Source organism: Micropterus salmoides, unplaced genomic scaffold, assembly GCF_014851395.1.
Source record: "Micropterus salmoides isolate LMB-PRFRI ecotype aquatic unplaced genomic scaffold, ASM1485139v1 Ms_hic_scaffold_4, whole genome shotgun sequence".
NCBI lineage: Eukaryota > Metazoa > Chordata > Actinopteri > Centrarchiformes > Centrarchidae > Micropterus > Micropterus salmoides.
The window spans coordinates 23,728,090-23,747,555 of record NW_024043372.1 but is presented as its reverse complement, the minus strand read 5'-3'; the positions used below and the strand labels follow the sequence as shown (position 1 = coordinate 23,747,555).

The following is a 19,466-nucleotide window of genomic DNA, read 5'->3' as shown; positions in this document are numbered from 1 at the left end:
AAGTTTCGTCTTGCAACATCAAGGGAGAGTAATGTGAGCACTGTGTGTTTACTTCATATTTAAACAGTTTGAAGTAGGGCTGGGCAATAAAACAATAATGATCATTATCGCAATATAATTTTCCTCAGCACCATATAATAATTGTTCAATATATCGTCAAATACTTGGTTTAATTCATTTGAATCACGAACAAATTAGCACGTAATTTTTCTAATAAAATATTTATTTTGTTGAAGAAAAGGGACTGAAAAAAGATTTACTAATCATATGTTAAATTTTTTAACAGTTTTGAATGTTCTCCATCAGATTTGTTAAGTGTTCCACTGTTTATACATAAAGCGTTTGTCCCATTCTGACCATAAAGAAAGGTTGACCACATAATTAACCATCTGGTTTCTTCAATTTTCAGTAAGGAGCAAAAATCAGCCTTTAAACTTGAAAGAAATAAAGATGTAACATTTATTGTGGTAATTATCGATATCGAATGATATGTAACGTTTTTATCGTGATAACATTTTTGGCCATATTGCCCAGCACTAGTTTGAAGTGACACAAATAATAATGGGAGATCTACTTATATGAAATTTAAACATATGAATCTAATAATCTATTTTAAAAAAGCAGAACTGTTTAGGGCTGATAAAGTATAACTACAAATTGCAGTTGCGTTTACTACATGCTATCAAGGTTTCTCAATGATCAAGCCACTTTTATCAATTTAAAATCATTTTAAAATGCCCAAAAATCAGTCTTGCCTAAATATGCGAGGTTTACTTTCAGTACTGGAACTTAAAAAAGGAAGAAGCTGTATAAAAGGCTAATGTTCATTGAAACTGTAATGAGCATATCTTGGAAGACTATGTTTCTGTTGATGATGATTCCACAGTATCTCTTACACAAGAACTATTCTCCTCTGCCATCATACCATCACGTCTGCCTTAAATCCACAGGTGATTTTACTTGTGGCTGATTAGACCTCTTCACAAGACTGTGTGAATGTGTACCGCCTTGGAGTCCAGTGACCTCATGTAAGTCCCAGATCTCTGCCCATCTTCAACCTGGGCAGTTTTAGTTAACCAGAATAAGTGAACACACCAACAGGTATCTTTTTTAGCACATGTTGAAGAAGATGTAGTTTACTTATTATATGATTTAAACAAAAAAGGGAGGTCTGGTAGTTGATGAATACACAACAATGAAATCTTTACCTTTAAATGTGACCTCTTTAATTATGCAAACTAATTGGACACCCAATTCAATTATTTAAAAATTGTCCCACTGACATATGATCTCTTTGCCGTGACAATAGCCTTAAACTAGACTTCTAATTTACTGGGGACAAGGTTTGTGCATCTATTTCAGATACAAACAAAAGAAATTCTTTATTCTTCAGTATTTAACATGACTTCATTAGATTAGTGGAGGGCATTTTCTTGTCCTACAACATGTACGTTTTTTGCACACAAACTTAAACAGGCGTTCCCATTAAGCCTTGGTGGCCCCAACCATCTGTGACGACTGCTGGCTCTGTTGTAGCTGCTGGATCTTCACGTTCATTACTTCAATCACAGCTGCAAGACAAAACACAATGTATTAAGTAAATAGGTGTGTTATATGTTTTGAAAAAAGAGGTTTGTTAACAATTTGTTTATTTTTCATCACTTTCAGAGGTGAATATATAAAGATTAGGAATGGCTACAGTAAAATCTGTTTTTTTGCCATGGCCTGCAAAATTCAGCAGAAAAAAAGGACAGTCAAAAAAGGTTAATAAAACGGTGGCCTGAAGCATTATGTGAAACTTCTCCTGTTACTGACCTCATACAGCTTGATCTGCACTTCCATATTTACTAATCACACCACTATATCACCTTGCTTGAGACTGTATTATTGACACCAGCTGTGGGTACTGTATATGTACTGATACTGCCTGTAAGTTTAATTGCTCTTGTATAATTTCTATTTTATTGTATTCTTACTTTATAGACATTTTATTTTATGTTTCTCTGTCTGTCTTCGTGCTGCTGGAACACCTGAATATCCCCTCTGGGAGATCAATAAAGCATTATCTTCTCTTTTACTAGCAAACTTATTTCATTTGTATTGTGGGACTTTGTCTTGTAAACCTATAGAAAGGGCTACAGTTCCTGCACTGTTCACCCAATATGGATCTGAACACTCTTAAATTAAACCTTATTGTTTGTCACATCCAGCATACAAGACTATAGAACCAAAACATATGTAGTCCAAATAGTTACATTCTGCACTGTATGCTTACCTTGTTTCATGGCATGTTTTTCCTGAAGGGCAGGCTGAATTTTCTCTATCTGCTTTGTGAGGAAGTCTATTTTGCGTTTGAAGAATGCCTTTGAGTCTTCCACTTTCTACAGAGACAGACAAATTAAGTATAAATTTCAAATGTACACATGTTAAGATAACTGTTCTACATTATTTGAATACATTTAAATAAATAATTTGTAAACGATAATATTTATGGATTTTCAAATGCAAATATATTTGCCTTTTCGACGTAGTATCCTGTCCCCACATCGACTAAAACATTGTCCACGTCGTGTAAGGATCCCGGGACGTACATCTGAGAAGTAGAAATGTCAAGGACAAGTACGCACATCTCAAGAGCTACATAACTTCATTTCAAGCACATCACACAAAAATGAAATGCTGGGACTTCCACGGTACAGGAAGGATACCGAGCTGGTAAGTGGCACGAGCAGTTCTTTTCCTGCACGAGAGAGGAGAAAGTTATTGTTTGTTATTCTTCATGACAAATGAAGAACCACTAGTAAGCTAAATTTATTTTCTCAATTATTCCACTCTTTTCAAAGCCTGGTCACAAAACTTATTTTACTCACCTTTATTGTTCTTGTTCAGCACATTCAAACTCTCTTTTGCTTCAACATACTTTGTCTGGACAACTTTGAGCTGACCTATTGAAGACGTCAAGAACTCAATCTCCTGCAAAACATTAAAATGAACGACAAAAACACAACTGGATGTCAGATAAAAAACAAAGCGATCACACCCATTGCATACAAAACCTCACCTGTCAGCTATCTGAATAACTCAAACGCACTGATTTACTTGAAGAATAACAATGTGCCCACCTAACATTTTAAAGCATTTTTTTTACCGTTGAAAACGCGTGAAATATTAAGTTACACACCGGGTGGGTATTTAACTAACGTTAGCTTCAGAGGTGTTAGCTAAGTTAGCACACCCTCCCGTCTTCACGGGAGGGTGTGCAGATTATCTGCCTCATAAAGTCGATATCGAACAACACAGTCAAGACTGAAATACACTAAACCTTTTAATATTACCTGATCTAGTTGGGTTTTTAGTCCCTCTAATTGAGGCAGGGAGAGGTCTGTGAGATTCACCGCCATGTTGGAAGCGCGATGCCAAATGACCCTAAGTGATTGTGTTTCCGGGTCATTAGTCTGACACTCTGCCGCCTCGTGGACAAGACACGAGACGCACCCGCTACTTTCCCGAAGAATGCTGAACGTTTCGGACTCATGTTTTAACTAACCCGTTTTATAAGGTCTATGGTTTTAACTGAAACGCGCTTAAACTGTTTAATATTAATAATTTAATTGATCTAAACAACACCAACATTTTCATTTAAATGCATGACAGCCGTATAAAATAAAATACACGCATAGGTCATAAATTAAAAATTATTATATATTATATTTCTATCAGCAATAAAAATGAAATAAAATCTTTATTGATTAATCATTTTCACTATACCCCTAAAGATAAGTCATATCAGTGTTATGGTTACACTAGCTACATTTTAAAATGAAAGTTTACTGTCCAATTGGGACTGAACAAAAGCGCAGAAAATTGTATATTACATACATACATCGTTTCAGAAAAATCACAGTACAATTGAAATGAAACATTAAATGATCTCATTAATATTGGTTTTCTTGATAACCTTCATACTTCTGCTCTACGGCCATCGCTTCTGACCACCTCATCCAAATTGGCTTTTTTACAGCAGACGCTTGTTATACCACTTACATCCAAAGTAATGTCATGTTGAAACCTACAGTCTATGGTTGAAACATGACAAAAGCTTCAAATAATGAGGTAAAAGTATTCAAAAGAAATCCCTGTTAGCCAAAACCTCGGATTCTATCAGTTAGGAATTACATCTACAGCTTTTAGTTTTAATGAGAATAGTGCCTCAAGGAAATATACACTGTAAGAACAACTATGTGTATTTGACTTGTTCCCATAGTATATTGATTTTTCTTGTTCCAAGATTATACAGAAAATACAATTTTTCAGCTGCCCCCAGCTCTTCGTAAAAATGTGACTAGATACAATTTCCACAACGCAGACAGACTGTGCTTGAGAACACATTTATTCAAAAACTGTTGTTCAATCAACACATTAAATGCATTCAAACACTTATTAAAAGTAAGCAGGATATTTAAAATCATTCACACTATCATAACATTGGTTTAAAAATGGAAGCGTCAGATTAAATAAAATGAAATGCAGTACTTTAATAGTACCAAAACAAGGTTTAAAATTCAAGTTAAAGTCACATCCTTCAGCTTGTGTGCTGAAACAATAAACTTAGATACTGCATAGATTGCATACATGCTGTTTTTAGAAGAGTTTCCACCTACAGCAGGTGGACTGGTAAACCATAGACAACAGGTGCAGCTCCTATGAGGTGTTTCAAGTGTGTGGCCTGACGTGATGGACCCATATAATCCAGGAGGGGAGCTCCAGACCCAGCGGATAACCAGGACTCCAACAAGGCTTTAGTGAAGCGATCAATATCCCGATCGGTCACATCCCACAGGTTTCCCAAAACAAAGGGGCTAAGGAGGAAAAATAAAATAAAATAATTCATGACAGACACCACAGGAGTCTAGAGCATTAAATTAAATTATAACTATTCCAAATACCAACCCATTTATATGCCTTATAATGTTGTAATGGTTTCCACAGAAAGACAGGGGTCTTATTTTCCGCAAACCAGTCAAAAATATGTTTGGTCTCTAATAGTACTGAGAAGACAACATCCTTAGATGTGACTCCTGTTCAGAGTACTTGACATTATCTACTGCATATTGTTCAGCGGTGTTGTTGTGAAGTTGATATTTAATGTGGTAAATGAGATTCATCAAGTTGCTGGTATTTAACCTTCCCCCTCAAAAATAAAAGAATTCCAGTGAAGTCTGCTAGTGAAGTCTACAACAAACATTATATATTAATAGGACAGTATTAACTAATTCATATTCAATTGCAAGTAAAGACATATCTCACCATCCTGCTATGAGGTAATTGAGGATGATGCCTTGTCCTTCCTGATCCCCACGCACTGCCAGCGCAGCACTACTGCAACCAAAAAGTAGAGAGGCTGCTCTCATCTGCCGCTTCAGGACAGCCTGACTATCTAGGAACCGTGCACCTGCACCGTGTCCCACGTAACTGCAGCACCCCGGAGTAAGAGGGACATAGAGAAGATGTAAAGTAAAACAGATGTACAAATCAAAGAGCTTAATATACAGCAAATAAAAAACAAACAAACAAAAAAACAGTGTTTGTTAAATTTTATCCAACTCAGAAGACAACTTCTGTCTTAGTTGAACAGACAAGGGTTTTTAATAGGGCTGCAGCTCATGATTCATTTCATTAGATTAATCTTTTTAATTATTTTCGCAGTTAAACAATTAATCGTTATGTCTATAAAATGTCAGAAAATAGTGAAAAATGTTCAAAGGTTTTTGGAGTCCTAGGTTACATCTCATCTAAAAGTTGTTAGTTTCCACTGTCCAAAAGCTATTCTCTTTATTCTCATATAAAGATGAAGAAAACCAGCAAATGTTCCCTTTTCAATTAATTTTTAGCATTTCTGCTTTAAAAATGACTTCAAGGATTAATCAGTTATCAAAATTGTTGCAGATCAATTTAATAATCCTGATTGTGTCCAATCCAATGCTTTACAAATTTCAGTGCAAAATATTGTATTCTATAGAACTGGATTTTGAATGAACTTATTTTCAACATCTAACACCGTTATTATTTCCTCTCCCTATCAGACTATTTAAGATTGTCACAAACTCACATGTAAAGATCCTTATTGGCAACTGCTTCTTCCAGCTGACCCGAGTCAGGAGCAACTCCACACACACCCTCCCAGTCCGGTTTACTTCAATTAGAACAGTAATGTAATAAATGGGAAGGAAAACAGACCCGTGACAGAAAGACATGCAGACAAATCAAATGGATCACTTTTAAAACGGTTATGAGTACTGCTCTCACCTGCTAAACCATTCCTTGAATCGGTCTTGAGAGTGTCCTAAATTGGCGTCAGGGTCCAGCACATAAAACACCTGCCTTGTATCCACACCTTGCTTCAGGATAGACTGAGACTCAGTCTAAAAGGGAAGATTAAAATATTTAAATACATCTGCACTACAGGGAATATTGGCACAGTAATGGAGCTTAAACTCACCTCTTTCTGAATGCTCAGTCCAATAAGTGAGTGCAGGGAAGGCATCCGGCTGACAGAGCGAGTTCTTAAGATGGAGATGCTCTCCCACGGCAACTTCTGAAGGTACTGCAAAGGAAACGGGACAGAAGTCGATACCTTAGCATTACAGTGCTTTGGAGATATTCTCTCTCAAAAAGCCCATTTATGTACAAATCAGACTGTAGGTAAATTCAATATTTAATAGAAATGACGAAACCAACCTTGTCCAGGATGAGAACCATGTGACTGTGGGGCTCGTCTCTGTCAGCGAGTCGAGACACAGCTGTACGGAGAAGCTGGTCACACTCTATGTCCCACTGTGGAGAAACTCCCAGAGCAAATCTTTTAAGGTCTTCTTGGGAGAGCACCGGAGAGGCAGACAGCACAGCCTGAAACACAACTAAGAAGTGTTAGTGGTTGTTGCTTTGCTGTTCCTTTTCCAGCTGATTCTGAGACCAAGACAGAAAGGAAGGTCAGATGATTAAGGTCCATGGAGAAAAAACAAACAAAAAAAAAAAAGCACCACACACCTTCAACATCTCCTCACTGACTGTCACTCCCTTTGCAGACAAGGACTTGCAAAGGTGCTGGGTCTGTTTGGTGAGCTCAGGATGCAATGAATGGGGTAAGAGAAAGCTCCTCCAGCATCCCAGCAATCCCTCCATCTCTGTCAAAAGTTGCTGAAAGATGGTTTAAAGAACTTTTAAGAGACATTTTGTAATCAACTTGACTAAAAATGTTGTTTGTGTCCTGTTTTCGTATTCTACATGTGTTAGTGAAAGTGTATAATCTGAAGTTAAACTAACTTTATAAAACGGGCATTGTGAAGCCCTCTGACTTCCCAGCAGTACCCTCGTTCTTCACCACTTACCTCAACCCGAGAGTCGAGCGCCCTGCGGCCCTCCCACCACTTGGCTTTCTCAGACACACAGCTCACGACCTTCTGTTCCACCTGAATACTATCTATCTCCTGCACCAGCCAACTGATCGGGTGCTGAATAACACAGAGACACAAAGACAGAATTTTAAATCTGGGATGTTAAAGGAGACCTATTATACTACATTTCCAGCCCAATATTGTAGTTCTGTGACTCCTCTATGGCAGCTTTGCATGATTCAAAGTTTAAAAAAAAAAAAAAAAAAAATTATATTATATATATATATATATATATATATATATATATATATATATATATATATATATATATACACACACACAGGCCCTATTTCAGCCTCTGTCTGAAACAATCTGTAGATGCTCCTGTCTCTTTAAGGCCCCCCTTATTCAAACTGTGAAAAATGCAGATCAACGTTTCCAAAAGTCCAAGATGATTTCCTCAAATGTCATATTTTCAAAATAGTTGCACATTAATTTAATAGTTCACAAGTAATCAATTAATCGTTGCAGCTCTAGATAGATGACTTTATATTTAATTCAACTACTGCTGCAGTAGATATTCTCTCTTTCAGTTAGGCTGCTTGATACTGCTGGTACAAAATGAGATTGTAAGTATGGCTACATTGTAAAGTAACTAGCATCTCCATATTGCTAAAGCCATGTATTTACACGACAACTGTTTGGTTTCAGATTGAGGCCACCATCCTGTATTATTCATTGTCCTCACCTGCTGTTTAGATGTGGGGATGTGAACGGTGACAGGGACAGATCCCTTCTCAAGACGTGACAGTATGATGCTGTCGCCTATCTCACCAGGTTTTACTCCAAGCACAGACATCACGCACACAGTCACCCCTGAACAAGATGCACAGAGGGAAAGGAGAAATTACATAAGCTTATCAAGCACAAAAGCATCTATTAATCTGAATGAAATCAGGATATGGACAAGACAAGAAAGTGCAAGTACAGTTTACAGTAGCATTACTGGCATGTGCAAACCACATATTTGACTGGAATCAAATATGAAAGTGGATACATTTTGCTGAGATCAAGAGAGTATAGTATTTTTTACCTGGGGGAAGGTGTTGAATTTGTTGGATAAATTCTTGACATTGGCTCTTGGGGAAAGTAGAGGAGTCGGCGGTTGAGAAAGAGAAGACGTTCTCCAACTGCGACAACCTCTGTTCGGTGCCGTTCTTGGACTCATCCAGACTCAGAGAATCCATCTTGTCTACTAGCTCATTAGACACCTTTCTCAGCTTTCTGTTCCACATCAAAGCAATGGCAATGTTTGAACACAACTTGTAATACAGTAAATATAAAACAAATGTTAATCAGTCGTCAAAAGTAAAATGTATTTTAATCAAGTTTGAGATATTTTGTTGAAATATCTTGATATATAGACCAAAGTGTTGGTAAGAGGGAATTCACACTATTTATACAACACATTTGCTTACTTGAGAGAACTGGCTAAATGCCTGATCGTGCGGTGACGACTTGTGAGGCCCAAGGACTGGGCATGCAGCATTGCTGTAGTTATGGGGTCCTGCTGTCCCATGGTCAAGGCAAGAAGAGCACAGAGGGTCGTGTAGATGGAGGGGGAGGGGAAGTGCTGAAGTGTCAACCAGGATGAGCAGAGCAATGACTGAACATCCTCCAGAGAAAGATTTTCTGGTGTGGAAAAAGAAAGACGCCAAATGACTAAGGTTAAAGAGCTGCCTTTAAGAATTAAAGGTACTTCTATATTTGGTTAACAGTTTAGGTATCATAGCCCTTATTAAACATATAATACATATCCATACTTCACAATGCTGTAGATGAAGTTTATGATCAATTCCTGCTTTAAAAAGAACTGGATGGCATGTTTATCTTTGGTGTTATACATTTTTAAAAATTAATATTTCAGAATTCTTCTTAATACCGAGATACACGGGATCATTGCAGACCAGCTGTGACTGCAGCAGTGTGTAAAGCCTCACCTGGCCTGGTGTCTGAATGAGACAGGTGGGTTTGTGGATCGTCTCTTGCATGACCTCTGCTCCTCAGTTCAGACAGACCGTCTCTCTCCAAGTCGCGACACATATCCCTCCGCAACACCTCAAAATCTATGTCTAGAGAGAGTAAAGAAAGAGATTAGAACTCTGGCCTTTATCCAAATTTTGTTAGACACTGGGATTTAGTTTTTTATTTGTTCTGCTCTTTTCTGGCATCCTGCATATCTTACAAAACCTGTGGTTTTGTTATGGTGCCGAATATCACCCTGCACACCCAAATCTACAAATTTAATTTATGTTCATTGATAATAGGTTGAAACTTAACTATGAATGTGAAGAGTTTCAAACAAAAACACTGTGCTGAGAATGCATCTGGGGTTTCAGAGGCTCCATCATCTACTGAAATGTTTCAATGCTTAAGGTGTGACTGATATACTGCTATAATCTAAACTTCTAAATTGTATTATGGTACATGTACATTTTGTGCAAATGTTCTCTAATAAAAGGGAAGTTTCACCATGTGCACAAAATACATACCTATATCTTTGCTTGAAGCAAGACTGTCTTCAGTATCAGTGTCTGATGTCCGAAGCTGCTCAATGCTTATGTCCAGAACTTCTGTAGTTTCCTCCTCAATTGTCCTCATTTTGTCCGGCTCCTCCACTGAATCTGCCTCTGCCCTTGAGGATTCTCTTCTGGTTCTTCCTCTTCTTGTTGAGGCAGGCTGACAGACCAAAGTCTCGTCATCCTCAGTGGAGGGGTCCCGAGGCACTGCAGTGCTCTTCTTACCCTTGGCCAGCCTCTTGGGTGGGACCTTCTCCGCGGGTGGATCTGGGGCTGTTTTACTGTTGCGGACAGCTCTTCTTGTGGTGGTTCGCTTTTTAGGGACATCTGTCTGTTCTTTGGGCTCTGCTTGGGTGTTGGCTTCTGTGTCACTCTCATCACTAAACTCCACCTGCATTGGCATATTAAAAAAGGAAGATAGTTTTCAGAAAAACACAAAGCAGTATGAGTTTAGTAACAATCAAACCTCTACTCTGATTAGGTACCTACCTTGAAACGTGATTTCTTTGTGCGTTTGGGAGCTGCAGGCACAGGTTGGGCTTTGTCTTGTACTGGAGACAACTCTTCATACACATGAAACTGTAGCTTAGTGGCAGTCCTCTGTGCTTTCTGCACAGAGCCAGCGGCTTTCACCCTCTGAACAGGGGTACAAGTCAAAGTAGGTACCACTGTGTTAAAGTCAAAAGAGCTAAGCTCCCTAGCAGAAGCCTTTGACTTAACCATCACTGGTGTCATGGGAACCAGTCCCTTTCCTTTGGCTGAGGAGCTTGTCACTTGAATCTTGGGCTTGACAACTTTGACCTTCTTTGCTTTGTCAGGAATATCTGGGTTTTTAATAGACTCTTTGGGTTTCTTAAGCAAGGATGAGGGAGGCACTGTTTTCTGTTCTGATTTCAGCTCTTTATCCACTTTTGGTGCATTCCAAGTCCAAGCATTTGAGAAGAGTTCCTCTGGGGTGCAGCCCTTTTTGGCAGCCAAGGTAATCAATGACACTATGGCTTTGGTTGCCATTAGACCTGCTCTCACAGGTCTTAGCACAGGAGAGGGTGTGGAATCAACAAATGCTAAGCCAGCCTCCAGTACTTTCCATATACCACAGATCTTGTTGAGGCCTGGTTCCAAACCAGTAAGGGCCATGCGAAGGTACACACGGCCCACCAAGTCCTGCATCAGGGAGGGTCTAGAAAAGCTTTTGGCAGGGCCACAGGGAGGGAAGAGTTTAGCCAATTTGTCCCCGAGTTTGACAGAGACACTCTTACAGCGGGCTAATGTTGCCCATTGAAGTTTCAAACTGACTCTAGCTTCACTGGGATCCAGTTGGAGAACCAGATCAGCCTGTGTAGCTGCCCAGCGAGCAGTGGCCCGGCCCAGACAAGGCTCAGAGCAGCAGGGGCACAGGCAGTCAGATTCATGGGCAAGGGAGGAGAGCCAGCGGCGAGGCTGAGCTTTGAGTGGCGGGGAGCTAGTCAGTTCTCTCACTACAGGTTCTTTGGCAATCCACCTAGTGCTCAGGACGCCCTTAAAATCATCCTCTGAGGTAGGAAGGGGAGACTGAGATTTCTGTGCTGGACGTCCTTTCCTAGGTTTGATTTTCACGTCTGCCTTCTTCACTTGATCAGAAAAATCTGAGGAAAAAAAAAACCCAGTCCATTTAATAGCTCAAGGAAACTGACACTAATGTAATGCATTACATTAGACAACAATCCCATGCCTTTGCTTATTTTGCTAATTTTAAGTACAATTTACTACAATAACACAATGTGATCAAATCCCCCAAAATTGTCTTAAATCCTCACAATACAATTGTGCTGGAAGTCAAACAATAATATTCAGTGTGTGGCTTTATTTGAACTGGCGGAGCTGTACATTTACCAGACCTGTGCAAAGCTCCAGAAGGTTTCTGACTCGGTCTAAATCAATTCCACTTTCCTCTCTCTCTCCTTGCATCAGCTCCAACTCAGCTTTCATCACCAGCAGCTCTGCACATCTGAAAACAAAAACGGTCAAGAAAAGAGTTCATCAAAAAAGCATGTCATGTGCATCAACACTTCACTATTGGTTCTATGTATTGTGCTGTGCTCCAGGCATATTATACGTATAGAAAACACTATTTAAGAATGGCCAGTATACGATACTGATAATATTAGAGCACAAGTTCATTTACATTGTAACCCACTATACCCATATACCACTATATACATACTGGCTGAGTGCTTGCAGCTTGATGGCCAGTTTGAGAGCTTCTAGGCATTGGAGCCTTGCATCATTGATGGCTCCACAGCTGCTCCTCACAGCCACCATCTTCATAGAGCAGTTTAACAACTCTGAGAGCAGCTGCCACTTCACCACCAGGTTATCTCCTGCTCATAGAACAAGGGACAGAGAATCAGCGTGGCAGGCAGTACTAAAACATGAGTTATTGTCCAGTCCATGTGGGACATACGTACCTTGGTCGATGAAGCGCATGTCTGAGCTGCAGCCGTTAGCCCCATATAAGCCCTTCCCCACTAAAGTTACTAGCAGGCTGCAGAGAAGCTTCAGACTTTCATACAGGGCAGTGTCTGGGCTATTTATACCTGAGACACACAAACCATCTTTAGCTCCACATTCTCACAAAGCAAAATCAAAACAGAAAACCGTATGGTTATATTTAGTGTTGCAAATGCTTTAGCAAACCATGCTGAGTGATGTGGCCCCGCTGGGCTTGTGTCAGTGCAACCGTGTCCAAATTCAAATACGAGCTGCAGGTCTGGAGCGTCCGAGCACGGAGCAGGTACCAGCTCTTCGACTGCCTCTGCTCATCCACTTCTTTAAGCACCTCACACAGATACGGCACCCCAAGGTCCACCTGATGTATAGTCAAACAGGAAAGGAGCAAATTGATAAAAATGACCTATTTAAAAAAAACATTGCAACAATATGAGAAATACCGGTAGGAGACATGTTTCCCCACCTGTCCCGTGCTGTAGCAGTACTGAGCTTTCAACAGAATGGCCAGCATAGAGAGGGAAGAAGGTCCATCAGCGGTGGAATTTGAGGTAAGAAACCTTTCTGCTTGTTCGAGCTGGGCCTACAAAAAAAATATATATATATTATGTGTGTGTGTGTGTGTGTGTGTGTGTGTGTGTGTGTGTTGCATTGACTAATTGTTACAAAACTGTATTACCAAAGCCAGTTCTGGGGTGCCCATATCCAGAAGGATACTGGCTGATTGACAGAGGGAGCTGGCACATCCGTGGGAATCAGCAAGTTGACTTGAAAGTCCAATCGCAAGTTGATAAGCTTCCAAAGCCTTCAGAGGCTATATAAGAAGGGGAGATTTCATAAATACACAATACTCAATGTGGATGAAATTACCAATGTGAACACAAGTTATAACTGTAAAAAGAATACAGCGTAAAATAACCCTTACACTGTTCTTAAACCAGTTGTTACAAATTTATAATGCACAATCCCTAATTCATACAATACTTCATGAACTGTGTGAAGTGGTAACTTATTTGATAGATGCTCAGAATGTATTGTGTTGGAGAGAAACTAAATAACCTCAAGAGAGCCTCCAGAAGGATTTTGACCACATTTTATGTTGTTACCTTTCCCATGAGCTTGAAGAGAGCTGCAGTCACAGCAATAGAGCTACAGGTCTGTTTGGGGTTTCTGATTGAAGGCAGGCCTTTACTCTGCAGAAGAGCGGACCACTCATCCAGTGCTCTTTCCAAAGGCCTGCACAACTCTGAAAGTAAAAAAGAATGTCTATTAATCTCTCAAAGACACAGCGTGTGACCGTGTGATAGCAAGTATCCATTTCTGATTCGACCTACCACTAGTTCTTAGCGGAGATGACAGATTAACAAATTATGGTATAATATATAGCCTTCATATAATACAGAGGTCTACCGTAGGATGATTGATGATATGAAAAAGGGGTTCCCTACTGTTCTCTGCAGCCAGGTTGAAATGCAGTCCTTCATAGACCAGGATGCTGTCTTGTGTCTTCTGCTTGTCTTCATAATCAAAATCATTGGTTCCTATGGGATTGGCCACACGTTGTGTCTGCTCACGCAACTCTCGCTGTTTATTGTCCCTTTCAATGGCCTGGCCAAAAACACACAAGCATAATTTATTAATCACAAGACACTTGGTTGATGTATTAAACCAAGACCTAATTCCAGATAGCCGATCACTAATTATACAGTCCGATATTAATCTTACAGTAGTTCCATGTTAGAAAAATCCTGGAGACCATGAATACTACCACACTGTTACTTTTATTATTACACACTTTCAAAAAATTCTGCATGATATCCTGACAGATTCAACAGGACTCACCTCCTGAAGATTCTTCTCAAGAGTGCAGATATAGAGCCAAAGCAAAGCATGGGCCTTGTCATCCTTCAGTCTATCGGCATTTTCTGGAGTCTCTGGTTCTTCTTCGAGAAGCCGTAAAGCTTCATAGGTAAAATCAACTGCCGCACTGTGAGTTACAAACGAACATAATGAATATTGAGACTGTAGGCTGCTGTCTATGATGGTCCAGCAGGGCTCCAGACTAACTATTTTAATTGCTGGCCCCCGGTACCAACAACATTTTCTACCACACAAACACAAAACAGTGTATTTGTATTTTTCAAGGAACGCCACTCATTAGAAATGATGATGTAAATAAAACCTCCTACCAGTCAGTCTGTTCACTGAAATCTTGGTAACACACAACTTGGGCCATTTCACAGAGGTAGACCGCACGCAGATGGGTGTGGGAGCTCTCCTCGTGGCAGATGTCCAATAGATCACACAGAGTGTTGTAACGCTCCTGAGCAGTGTCCCCTGCCACCTCCTTATAGGCACGAAGCTCCTCTTCCAAAAGGCAAAGCATTACTTTTTCATCAGGAACGTCAGGACCAAAACCATCATGTAATGTCCTGTTCAAGGATGGGACAAGCCAACAGTTCTAAGTTCCCATTTCCATTCCCATGATACCCTTCTCTGAAAAACAAAAATTAAAATAAACTAAAGGGGACAGAGCTTTTGCTGTCAGGGCCCAGAGACTCTACAACGACCTGCGCAAGGATATTAGGCTGTCAGAGTCAGTGTCTCCTTCTAGAAAAGCAATTTTATCGGAAAGCATATCCTGATTTTATCTGGGCTATGTTTATTTTATTGGTTTTCATTTTCTTGTAATTGTTTTACCTTTTTTTTTGGTCCACATGTATTTTATCATTCACTCCTCTGTCTGTGTGAAGCACTTTGTACTTGGTTTTGATAAGTGCTCTATGAATAAAGTTTAATATAAAAAGCCCATTGATTAGAACTTGTCTGTACCTGAGTCGAATGTCTTCCTCAGAGTTACGGGCTGCGTCAGTCTTCGTTTTCACCCACAGAGAGACCGGTTCGGCCATATGAGTAGTTATTTTGTCTCCCAAAGCCTTCAGCCACAGGATCACCCAGTCCAGCGCTCGCTCTAGTTGTCCAGCCCGCCGAGATGTCTGCACAGCCAGCATGAAGGGTCGGCTCAGCTAGGTAGTCAAAATACATAATAATACAGATGACTGCTAAAATTAATATACTGTATATAATAACACATTTCCACAAGGATAAATTAAGGGTGCTCTATCTAACATAACCTATTTAAAATAAGGATATAATCTTATTAATGCCGACCCCCAAGTCTACAAAGAGAAGACAAATTGTGTATTTTTTAACATCTTTAAGATGATACAGTGTGATGCATGATCAAAAAAATCACACTTAAAGAGCTTACCCTATCAACAGAGAGAGAGACAGGGCAATTCTTGCATAGATCCCTGCAGAGGATCTCAACTAGCGTGAAGGCCTGGTCATAGAGACGCCGGTTGTACAATCCACAAGCTAAGTTGCTCACAGCAATCACTACAAGAGACATGGTAATCACAAAATGTCATAATAATAAAATATTATGTGTCTATTTTTTGCAATGTAAGTAAGCTTTCACGTGACTTGACAACATTAACGATGTCGATTGTAATCACCTGCTTTGATGAGAAGGTTTTCACTAGACAGTTTACGCAGTTCAGTCATCAGTCCAGCTGTGGCTTGGCAGTAAAGCAGCACTCTGTCCAATGTGTCACTGTTCTCCAGCTGAGAGCAAAAAGTCACAATCAGTACTAAAACTAATCAGTACCTAAATTAGAGTACATGTAGAACTGTAGCTACATGTTGGAACAGTGCAATTCATCTGTCTTTATTTATGTTTTTGTCATTTCTATCATCATGAAATTGGAAGCAGCCTCACCTGTGATGCGAGCATGCTCTCATAAGCAAATACAAAGCCTTGGTAAATACTGACGCAAAGAGCCTGTTGCAGTCTGCTGCCCTCAGCCTGGCATGTTGAATTCTGTCAAGAAAGCAAACCAAAGATTAGCAATCTGTATGAACTCTCAAGACAAATAACTTAACCTTTAAATACCCTTTTCACGGCAAGTGATAAAAATCTACTCCAACACGCTTGATTTTACAGAATGATTTCCCTGCTCTTTTTTCTAACACACACATACAAACTCTTTCTCCTGGGCAGTAACAAGACTCACCTTCTTCAGCACAGTTAATATCCGTTCTTGGTACTCCTCAAGAAAAGAAAACCAAGCCAGGAGCACAGATCCACTTAATCCCTTGCTGTGGCCACTTTCGACAGCCCACACCACTAGTCCGCAACCTTCCAGAACAGCATGAGCTTCTCGGTGTCCCAGGTCAGCTGAAAGAGACCTCAAGGCCCTGGCACACTTTGTCAAAGCCTGGCCACTCTCCCCACCAGCTGTCATTGCAGAATGAATTTTTACTGCCCATTTGCCGAGCACCACTGCCATACAGCTGACCTTGCTTTCAATTTCATTCAAAAAGTTAGAGGCCAAATCATAGTGGCCAGCCTTACAAAGCAACTTCGTTATAATTAGCACCATTTCGGCAAGCATGTATAAATTTGATGTCTCAGTAGACTGCTTGGACCCATCCCCCTCACTCCCTCGAACACCAGGCCAGAATCTGTTGAAAAGAGTGTGTATTTCCTGGAGAAGAAAAGAAGCATCATCCTTGGTTATGGATCCACAGCTACTCTCAAACTCTGTGATGGCATCCTCTGTGTATATGGGAGCTTTGGATATCGAGGGAGTTGCATTTTGTGTGTCCAACAACAGGAGAAAGCTCAGAGCTTGAATCTGACAGCAGAGTTTGTCACGGGGATCCAGGATTTTCTTGTCTTTGGTGCCAGACAGTCCGCTCCAGAGAACTGAGAAGCAGCTACGCACAAGAACACAGTAGTCCTCAGCCTATGGACCATACAACAGTGTTAATCATGTTAATGCTAACAGGGAAAAAGCAATCATGCAGTATAGATGTGGGATATACCACACATGTTTATGTAAAAAAACAAAAACAATAAGTGATACATACCTGCTGGGCTGGGCTAAGCCTGCTGCAAAGCAACACTGCTACACGGCTGCATAGACTGTGAGCTCCTAGGGAGCTTAGCTTCTTCACAATATGGAAAATGATCTTTTCCATGTACAGTGGACTGCTCTGAGCAACAAGCGCTGCAGATATATCATAGCCATGAATGGAAAGCTCCACCAGCTGTACCAACTGATCGACATGGTCGAAGTCAGGAGATCCAACTCCAAGTTGATGGTTACAGGCTCTGATGACCCTGTCACACAGTGTGCGACCCTGAAGGCCTGGCTGACTCTTCACATAATTCTACAAGGTAAGAAAAGTGAGATTTATAGTTAACTAATGTGTTTTGTATTTTAAACATAAAACATGTCAAAGTATAGCACAGCATATGGAACTGGGCTCATTTTGAGGCAGTTAATCCTGGATTTGTGTTATTTAAGTCAAAGTATGTTCACTAGTAAGATAATATTAAGTAGTAACGTAATTACGGACAGGGGTAACTCATCCTAAGAGACTGATGGGAAGAACCACATAAACATGCCAACCTCTAGTTCTTGAAGTAAAAGCTCCGTCTCTTTCACAGAAGCCGTCCGCTTGATATACTCATCCACCTTCAAACACTTCATGTCGACAGCTGTAGAAAACGCGTTAGTTGAGAGAAAGTCAATATATAATGTTAATATTAAATTTCGACAACCACATATGCTAACGTTAGCCAAAACGTTGACACTTCAACCAACGTTAACGTTTGCTAACTTAACCAGGAGAGTGAACTGGGACTTACTTCAGAGACCTTTGTTGCAACACTTTTATTCACGGCAGGTAAAAAGCAGACTTGCTGTGCATGATAACACGACTAAGCAGCAGTTTTCTGCTAAACTTATCTTCAACAATCTTAGAAACTGCCCCCACCCCCGCGCTGTTTTTTGAAAGGTGTTCGCTAACCAATCAGACAGCACATCCGCTTTTACCCGGAAATGGAAGGACATATGGGTATTGTAGTTTTATTATCAAACGACTGCCAGACCAGAAGAGAAGTAGTAACATTCACTAGTCTGTATGAATAAATGGCATTAATGTGCATTTGTATTTTATCAAACCATGGCTACACAAAATATATCCCTGAAACTTACTTTCCTTACCATGTAAAGTTTTTAAAAGTTCCCCTGTCCATCCAAGTGAGGTAGGCGCTAAATGTTTTTGTTGATTTTGAGATTGACTGAAAAATGGCCTGGACAGTATTATTTCAGTCGTAGTAAATAGTAAATTCTGTAGTAAGGGGTTGTAACAAAGGGAAGTGCTTGTTCTTGGAGATTTGGAGTCTACTGTAGACTGTTTCCACTATACACTTCCTGCCATACTTAATCATTATAATCATACTGTTCAATTGCCACTTACACGCTGGCACTTCAACCCACAATAAAATCTGCTTGATTCTCCGATTGAATAATGAGTCACCCACGGAGCACTATACATTATAGTTATACCAGACATTTTAAAATATTGTGTTTAATAACAATTTAGGTATTGCCCAAGAGTAAAAAGCAAAATAAGTTGGGAGATTATTCTGTTTTTTCAGCAAGATATCAGTCCCAAATGTGAAACCAAACTCAAAACAACAATGTTAATGTCCTTGTATAGACAGGTCAAAGTGCAAACGTCAATGCAAATCAAAATTTAGTGGCAGGATTTGAAAATTGCTGTTCGCTCATAGTCCCCATGACACACGACAGAAAACAGTTTTGCAAAGACGAATTGGGGGAAAGTGATGAATAAACATTTCTCTTTGGAACATATCCACTAGAGGGCACAGGTCCACACTTCCTCACTTGGGCCTCTGCAGAAATGTAGTGTTTGAAGCAAGTTTAAACTTCCCATCCCAAAGCTCAAGGAATTTTATTATTAGTGGTGTGTTTTTTCATTAGCCACATAACAAGCTTTTACAGATTTCCATTTTGGTGGAATCCCTACTGCCATCTCAAGTTCTGATCCATTACTGTAAGTACTATTTACTAGGCCTGTGGATGATAAAGGCACAGGGAACAGTTAAACAAAAAGACAGAACAGAGGG

General features: G+C 39.9%; 2 protein-coding genes across 2 annotated transcripts; both read right to left on the bottom strand.

Annotated features, from left to right (window-relative positions):
- Positions 1-1,106: 1,106 nt before the first annotated feature.
- On the bottom strand, positions 1,107-3,457 carry pfdn5 (prefoldin 5). Its single transcript, XM_038696710.1, has 6 exons — positions 3,336-3,457; positions 2,871-2,973; positions 2,709-2,740; positions 2,519-2,593; positions 2,276-2,381; positions 1,107-1,571 (listed from the first exon to the last, which is right to left on the bottom strand). Exons 1-6 carry the CDS (start codon positions 3,399-3,401, stop codon positions 1,486-1,488), a joined length of 468 nt encoding a protein of 155 aa, XP_038552638.1. The 5' UTR covers positions 3,402-3,457; the 3' UTR covers positions 1,107-1,485.
- Positions 3,458-4,372: 915 nt separating this feature from the next.
- On the bottom strand, positions 4,373-19,328 carry espl1 (extra spindle pole bodies like 1, separase). The gene is made up of 32 exons (XM_038696676.1): positions 18,180-19,328; positions 17,941-18,029; positions 17,396-17,698; positions 16,537-17,271; positions 16,242-16,343; positions 15,979-16,087; positions 15,732-15,859; positions 15,293-15,486; positions 14,650-14,892; positions 14,303-14,447; positions 13,909-14,068; positions 13,567-13,706; positions 13,140-13,274; positions 12,927-13,043; positions 12,650-12,821; positions 12,421-12,549; positions 12,177-12,333; positions 11,851-11,960; positions 10,463-11,598; positions 9,947-10,364; positions 9,395-9,526; positions 8,873-9,086; positions 8,488-8,678; positions 8,143-8,270; positions 7,389-7,511; positions 7,048-7,197; positions 6,739-6,906; positions 6,500-6,604; positions 6,307-6,422; positions 6,110-6,193; positions 5,308-5,472; positions 4,373-4,859 (listed from the first exon to the last, which is right to left on the bottom strand). Exons 2-32 carry the CDS (start codon positions 18,019-18,021, stop codon positions 4,658-4,660), a joined length of 6,492 nt encoding a protein of 2,163 aa, XP_038552604.1. The 5' UTR covers positions 18,022-18,029; positions 18,180-19,328; the 3' UTR covers positions 4,373-4,657.
- Positions 19,329-19,466: the final 138 nt, after the last annotated feature.